This window comes from Thrips palmi, unplaced genomic scaffold (assembly GCF_012932325.1).
Source record: "Thrips palmi isolate BJ-2018 unplaced genomic scaffold, TpBJ-2018v1 HiC_scaffold_17, whole genome shotgun sequence".
NCBI classification, from domain to species: Eukaryota; Metazoa; Arthropoda; class Insecta; order Thysanoptera; family Thripidae; genus Thrips; species Thrips palmi.
The window spans coordinates 5,559,923-5,567,717 of NW_023144626.1; the positions used below are offsets into that span (position 1 = coordinate 5,559,923).

General features: G+C 62.6%; 1 protein-coding gene across 1 annotated transcript; it reads left to right on the forward strand.

Annotated features, from left to right (window-relative positions):
- Nucleotides 1-536: 536 nt before the first annotated feature.
- On the forward strand, nt 537-5,845 carry LOC117643477. Its single transcript, XM_034382402.1, has 5 exons — nt 537-624; nt 2,666-2,948; nt 3,023-3,115; nt 5,068-5,116; nt 5,220-5,845. The coding sequence occupies exons 2-5, from the start codon at nt 2,667-2,669 to the stop codon at nt 5,438-5,440; spliced, it is 645 nt and encodes a 214-aa protein (XP_034238293.1). The 5' UTR covers nt 537-624; nt 2,666; the 3' UTR covers nt 5,441-5,845.
- Nucleotides 5,846-7,795: the final 1,950 nt, after the last annotated feature.

Here is a 7,795-nt window from a genome sequence, read left to right on the forward strand (position 1 = left end):
ATGCATAGGTGTCTCTCCACCCAGCACCTGCAGACGAGTATCGCCGAATGTGGTGGGGGGGGGGCGCTCCCACGCTACGCCGCTACGCGTTGCGTTGTGAGGCCCCGAGGCCGCCAAGCGAGCTGGACGCGCTGGACGAGCGAGATGTCATCGCGTGAGAGTTCGCACGCGCCAAGGCGAGCCAAGGCGATGCAGTCGGGGGACTCCTTTCGCCTCCGGCCCGCGACAGCGAGGCGGCGCCACGCAAAAGCGACCCGCCGAATTTTTCATAAAGCGGCAAAAAGTGGCGCCAAAAAGCGGAAACGAAAATAGAATATGCAGCAGCGGGCGGCTAAACGCGGTGGGCGTCGTGGCGGTCGCCCGGGCGAAATGAATGGAGGTAATCTATGCGCGCTAACCGCTCATTGCGTGCTGCGTTGCCCGGGCCGTCTCCGTCTTGGCGCCGTCGGCCTGGAGGGGGCCCCGCGGTGCCGCGGTGCCGCGCCGCGGGACGCGCTGGACGCCACCAGAACCCACCAGCACCCACCAGTACCCACCAGTACCCGCGAGCAGCTGAGTGAGTGTGGACCAGGGCCTGCCGCCAGCCCACCTGCCCGCCAGAGCACCTTCACGTCAACGCGTAGCGTGAGTACGCGGCCACTCCAAACTCGTCGCTCTGTCCCTCCGGCACGCCCACGGGGGTGCTGTAGGGGTGCGAGAGAGACAGAGAGGGTCCGCTGAACGCGGCTCCCGTGTTGATTTTGCCGCGCTCCCGCACTGATACCGCCACCTGGCCGCGCCGGCCCGCTTCACCAAATTGCCCTCATAAACCTCTGTGCGACCTTCCCCCACTTTGGGAATCAATTTGTTTGTTTGGCCGTGCTTGCTTATGAGGGCGAGGCACCGGGGCACCCGGGCCCGAGAGAGAGGATTCTTGTGTACTCTTGCCTCAGCCGGGCCTTATCCCCGTCCGGGCGTACCGCGAGCACGCCCCGCCCCGCCCCGCCCCGCCCCGTCTCATTCCAACCGCTTTAATCTCCATTATATTTACAAATCCACTGCGCGGCCCGGCCGGCCAGACCAGCGTTTCTCATACCCGTCTCCCTTCTCCCTTCGCCCTTCTCCGTCGCAATGCGTCGCTCTCTCCCTCTCTCTCTTTCTCTCCCCCCCCCCTCTCCCTCTCTCTCTCCCCCTCTCTCTCTCTCTCCCTCTCTCTCTCCCTCTCTCTCTCTCTCTGGCACACGTGCGGTGCGCGGGTTGCTAGCCGCAGCGTTACTGGACGCCCGATGTAAAAACAGCGTGGCCGACGGCATTCGAACGCGTCCCAGAGCCTTCGCCGAATGCAAATGAACGGGAGACGCGGCGGGGCGGGGCGGGGCGGGGCGGGGCGGGGCGGGGCGGGGCGGGGCGGGGCGGGGCGACCTTGCTCTGCGGAGCGGGGCTCGGGGCGTACGGGGACGTGCGTACGCGCGGCGCGAGGCGAGGCACGGGCCGCTGCCGCGCGCCGCCGTGCCCCCAGATCGGCGAAGATGACTAAAAGCGTGCACGTGATGGTCGCTGGTCGCTCCCCGCGGCCCCGCGGGCCCCACTCCACTGGAAGCGGACGCGGCCGGCGCTGCGGCAGTACGTTTCGGTCCACCGGCCGCCCGCGGCGCACGTATTATAGTATTCACTTTACATGCCCTGCCCCCTCGGCGGACCCACCTTCCCCTTGCTGCGGCCCCCTGCCCCTCACAGGGCCCCCACAGGGCAGTGGCAGGGCCCCACTGCGGTCCACGGGGATGGCGGGGCAGGGCCGGCGCCAAGGCTCCGAGGAGGCGGTGGCGGCGCGGCCGAGGTAATCACAGCACGCGACTAGGAAAAGAGTGACTGTATCGCTTTGTCGCGTGCCGGCTAAGTGGAGTTGATACAGCGTAATGGGCGTGGGACGGGGAGGGGGGGGGCACTAGTGGCGCTGGAGGGGCGCTGGAGTGCGACTGGAGAGCGGCACTGCTGCAGGTTAGTGCGGGGGGCGTGGCGGGGCGCGCGGCGTCACGGCTCGTTGCCGCTGGACGCCAAGAGGACTACTCTCGGCGCGGTGTCGCCGCCGACGACGACGACGTCGAGGACGCCGAGGACGACGCGCTGCTCTCGGCAAACCGTTTTAAGACGACACTTTTTCACAACAAAGTCCGCGTGGCGCCATTAAGGGAGCGGGCCGCTTATTTTTTCGCGGCATTAAAGGCGCGCTGCCGCCCCGCCCCGCCCCGCCACGCCCCGCGGTGCGTTCAGGCTCGAACGGCCACTCGCTAATGACGAGGCGTTAAGACGCGAGACGCAACAGCGCCGCGCTGTGACATTGTAACATAGTGCGGCTCGACAGCCCCGCCAGTTTATGTTTCGAACGGCGTGTCGTCGCGTTAGCTGGCGTTAGCAGCGACGGGCTTCGCTGCATTCCAAGTGCCACACTTCTAAAAAAAGTTTTTCTTCCTCAAGTTTATGTTTTGTAAATTTATTTTCGTAAAAAAATTTTGGTAGAGTTTTTCTTAGTAAAATATTGTTAAGTTTTTTTTGTAACTTTCTTGCTGTAATTTCTTTTTTAAAGTTTTTTGGAAATTTTTTTTCTTCCTTTGTAAAGTTTTTAAGTCATTTTGACTTTCGAAATGACCTGGCTGAAGGGCCTGACCTCCACCACCTCTGCCCGCAGCATGTCGCCCAGCCTGGTCGGCTACGCCGCGGGCTACGCCCCGGGCTACGCGGCCCCGGTGGCGGCGCACCCGGGTCTGCTGTCGCTGTGGACGGGCTTCCAGTGCCTCGCGCTGGTCCCGGGCGGCGGCGGCGCCCCGGGCAACGTGTGCCACCTGGGCGCCGGGCTGACGCTCACCTCGGCGGACGGCAACGCCATCGCCGACTCCTTCACCTGCAACAAGATGCTCAACAAGACGGACCTGGAGAACGAGCCCATGGTGCGCTTCAGCCTCCCTGACGTGGTGAGTGACGCCGAGACCGTGAGACTACGCTGTAATTATCACACGGATTCTTTATGCCTCTTGATGCGCCGCAGGACCGAGGCTACACCGTCGTGATGGTGGACCCCGATAAGGCCGGTCTTCGGTACGGCGAGTTCCAGCTGCTGCAGATCAAGACCAACATCCCGGTAAGGCCGCCAGGCAAGCAGTGCAGTGCACGACAGTGGCGTGGTCGCTCAGGGAGAACGCAGCTAGTGGAAACGACGTCTGTTTTTTATTTAATTTTGACTTCATTCTCAATTCCGTTTACTCTGACACTGTAGCATGTCTGATCCCGCACTGCCCGTGTCTCGAGATCTTCCTGGTCGCCATGTCCCGACGTCGCCGAGCTTTCTCATACACTAAATTGGCCGTGCACACCTCTCGAACGCACACCTGTGGCGCGGGCTTCCCCCTTTTTCCTCTTTCCGCGCTCCGCGCTCCGCGTCCCGGATCGGGTCATTCGGTTGAAAACTGGCGACCCGCGCTGTCCATCCGTGCTGTTTGATGTGGGTGAGCTCGCGCTAGCGCGTGGGCGAATGTGTCCCGCGCGGGTAAACGGACGGGACAGGGATATACAAACAGCGGGACCGGGTTCAACTACCCGACCGCTGACTACGCGCCTCCGCCAACCAGCCCATCATTTTTTAAAAAAATTGGAACAAAAAAATAACAAATGTCAAATACGCGGAAAGTTGGTAAAATACGTGTCGGCGGTCTAGTTTACCCAGCGTGGTTGTTTTCGCTTCGATTCGTTCCCATTTCCAACATTCGTCACCCACTTCCACGCCACGCCCCCGCGCCCATCGGTGACGTCATCCGAGGCACTGCGGCGCCATGGCTGGCTCTTTTTTATAGACGAGCACTCGCTGTCTCTCTCGCACTCACGGCGCATCCCGCAGGGCCCGCAGGGGTGCGAGAGAGACGGAGCGACGACAGGAACGCTAATCGGCACACTGGCAATTGCGCTCCGCCATCGCCATTATCGGCACGGCCTCCCAAATAAGCATTACCTTAGCAGTGCCCCGCCCCGCCACGCCCCGCCCCGCCCCGCCCCGCCCATCGCCAAGGCTGACGGCACGCCTCTCGCTGTTTATGCTCCCTTGACCTTGCCCAACGCCATTTGAAATTCCAATCCCGCCACAGGTTTGAATCTGAATTTCTCATAGTATAGTCGAGACGAGACGGAAGCGCGGTGGGTTTTGTCGTCCCGTCGCGCCGCGCCGCGTGTCCGTGCGAACCGAGTCACATGGACGCGGCATATCACGGGGCGCGCGTGCGCACACACACTCATACACACGAACACACACACACACACATAAACACACACGCACACGAGCGCGGTCTTTGGCGGACTAACCGGAAACCCGTGTCTGGCTATCCGCCGCGCCTGCCGCCGGGCCTGCCTGGCCGGAACGCGCAGCACACCGCAAGCGGCGGTAATTTGAGTGGCGAGTAAATATAGTTGAATGCAGAGCGATTCCGTCCTCGCTCTGTCTCTCTCGCACTCGCGGGTCGACTCGCGTACGAACGCGCGAATGCGAGGGAGACAGAGCGCCCGGCGGATACGAAATGGTGAAATCGTCGTGGCGGGCTGTGCGGCGCGGGCTCTCTGCTTTCCCCGCAACAAGTGGTGGCCGAGTGCTTGAATGCGGATGACCACTTTTCCTCGTCTCGAGTGTGTGTGTGTAGTGGAGGGTGGTCGCGTTCCCCAGGAATTCGTCCGATGTGCCTCCTCGCTGTGGCGTGGCTGTGGCATGGCTGTGCCCCGCGCGCCTCGCCGCCGTGCCGCTCGCTGTAGCAGCGCGCCCTCGCTGCGCGCCGTGCCCGGCCGTGCCCCGCGTTGCCGAGCCGCGCCCGAGCCACGCTTAAGTTGGATTGCTTTCTCATACGACCCAATGCAGATGGAAGTAAAGCAAACAGAACGGTGTTCCATAAATGCATGAGGGGCCCGGCCGGGCCGCGCCGGTCTGGGGCTGGGACTCCCCCGGCTGTGTCACTCCCTAGGTTTTAAGCCAGTTTTCCGTTTATTTTTGTGTGCATGCGCGCGTGGTGTGTGCGTTCATCGAGCCGGCGCCATATATTCCGCTTGTTGTTGCAGGAGAAGGAGCTGTACACTGGAAAGGTGGAGTCCGCGGAGAGCCTGACAGGTAATGCCGCTGCGGCGGCGAGGGTTCGAATCCCCCGATCAGTGCGCCTTTTTGCGGGAGTTTAACCTCGTGTTGACGGCGTGCCTGCCGTTCTTGCCCACAGCCTGGATGAGCCCCTCCGTGCCCGCCGCCCCCGAGGGCTCCGTGGTGCCCACGCTGCACCGCGTGCAGCTCTTCGCCTTCGAGCAGACCGCGGCCAAGGTGAACCTGACGGCGCCCGCGGACCGCAACATCTTCCACCTCAACAACTGGCTGCACATGCCCGGCAACGCGGGAATGCTCTGCGGCCCCGTCGCCGCCCTGCAGGTCCTCGTCGGACCGTGAACCTCCACGTCAACACCACGGCGACGCGGCGCGGAGCCAGGACTTCGAGCCACTTACAGTGGCAGAGCAGTGCTTTTGGCCTGCCTTCCAGGTGACCTATCCAGTACCCGAGGAGGGGGGGAGACTTACCCCCACTGCCCTCCTGGATCCGCACACGCAGCAAGCGACGTGCCTTTTTTGACGGGGCTCAAAGATCCACATGCCTTTCTCGAGTGATAGTACCACGTACTCAACCACACGCGACGCAACACTCATTTTTTCAAATGGAATCGAAGAACTTAGTCCGCCAACATGCAGCCTCGGAGGCATGTGTGCGTTTGTAAAAGTTCCAACGCACCGACTCTTGTTGTAAATAAAACTAAGACAGCATTACAAAGACAAAATAAAATTGGAGGAAAATGCGAGGAGGTGGCTCTCTGTAAAACTCGCCATCCAACCCCATGCACCTACAATCGCCTCCAACCAACAGAAGAAAAAAAATTGTTTTGCTTTTTCAGGACTTTTTGTGCGTTTTTTCTGTCTGAGGAGCGTGGCGAATTCGAGTGCGAGCGATGGCCGTAATTAACTTTGGGGCTGGGAAAGGTGTTGGAGGAATCCACCCTCCGGTCTGGGCGATGATGCATGTCGGGTGGCGGCACTAACAGCGGAATGACCCCGCCGCCCCGCCCCGGGCTCCCGGACCGGGGTGCAGCGTCGTCTGCCGCCTTCGCCGTGCCCCCCCCCCCTTCCCCCCCTTCCGCTTCCCCTCGGACCGCCCCTGCACAGTGTAACGTGAGGAGCCCTCCCCCTCCCACCTTTTGGCCACCCCGAGCCCTGCAAAGTGTCGCCGAGGTGTGAAAACTTAATTAGGCGAACGGGCTGCAGGTACGGCGCTAGCACTGCCTGGCTACTGCCTGGCACTGCTCGACGACGATCGTTCCGGTGGACTAGACGACCGCCTCAGCCCCTGGAGGGCCTGCTCCCTGGAGGCCAAGGCGTCGAACGGGTCGGGCACTGCTCGGGATGCCTTGACGGGACCGACGGGACTCGAAGCCAACACGCGATATCGATGGGATGCTCCTACACGAAGGGCAGTCCAGTGGGTTTGGTTCAAGCCGCGTCTATGGACTGCAGTGTTTGTCCAGAGCTGGAGGTCACGCCACTGCACAGCACGCAGCGCGCCTGGAAAGAAAGCCTGGCCAAGGTCGCCACTAATTTGTCACCCGGACACCCGGAACTACTTTGCCGCAGTCGCCGGTCGAATCGACGGAGCGGACACGACTGCGAACGCAGTGGTAGCACAGTGCCGAAACGGCGGGACGGCGGGTCAGTTCTGCCGGTCCGTAAGTGGAGCAGGTCGGGGGCGGGCTGGCGGGCTGGCCTGTGTCGGTGCCGCGCCGCGCCGCGCCGCCAGATGTAGGGCGTCGCCGTGGTGGGTGTCGCCGGTGGCGTCGGCCAAATCGCCAGTCATTGGCTAAACCTCTCGTTTTTTAAGCCCCCGGCTCTCACCTCCCCCACGCTGAGCTGCCGCACAGTCGGGCTCAGCGCTTGCGGGGCTTTAATCCATCTCCTGTCTCTCTCCGCCTCACTCTCCGCCCCTCTCTGTCCCTCTCTCTCCGCCCCCGCCGCCCCACCTTTTGGTCAACAGCAGCAGACGACGCGTATTGCCAGAAAAAGGCGGCGCCACTCGCTTCGCCGCTTCGCCGCGCCGTCCACTCACGCCGTTCCTGGGAGGTGGAAATCCGAGAAGCGGACTCATTCCGTGAATCGCTTTGGTCGCTCTGTCTCGCTTGCACTCATGGTGCACACTTGATGAATGTGAGAGAGACAGAGCGGCGGCAAACGACTCTCGGAATCAGTCTGCAGCACGATTGGAGTGGGCGATCAATGCAGAGGCCCAGCAGTGTTGCCGCACAAAGATTCCAACGCGGCACGCGTGTCGAAAAGATTGCCGACCTCAGACTGCCCACCAGGCAACTTCTCGAGAGCCAAGCCCAGGATATTGCCTGCCCGGGATGGAAAACCTCTCGGAACCGGTACACTGCGGGAGGAATTTTGGACGTCCTTTGCGGCAGCAGCAGTTTTCGTCGAGGCTGCGCGTGGAGCGCCGTGCTGGGCGGCGCGGCCGGACCCGCCGCGCGGGGGTGCCGGTTGGGTTGCCTGCCCTCCGGGCGGCCCCGCTGCGGCCCCGCTGCCCGCCCTCCGCCGCTCGACACACGCGCCGCGCTTCCCTTGCCGCTTTGAAAGGACGCTGATTGTAATCCCCAGGAACTCCATGCCGCCGTGTCCGTTCGGGAGGACCTTTTCCATTGCGGACCGAAATCGGGTAAACGGAGTGCGGCGGCGGCCGTGGGCGGCGAGGTTCGAGGGGCAGCA

Bases quoted from the DNA above. Each gene is read 5' to 3' on its own strand.
- LOC117643477 (XM_034382402.1), top strand. From the start codon at position 2,667: ATGTCGCCCAGCCTGGTCGGCTACGCCGCGGGCTACGCCCCGGGCTAC. The intron at 2,949-3,022 runs GTGAGTGACGCC...GATGCGCCGCAG, and splicing joins GCTTCAGCCTCCCTGACGTG to GACCGAGGCTACACCGTCGT. The intron at 5,117-5,219 runs GTAATGCCGCTG...TCTTGCCCACAG, and splicing joins GTCCGCGGAGAGCCTGACAG to CCTGGATGAGCCCCTCCGTG.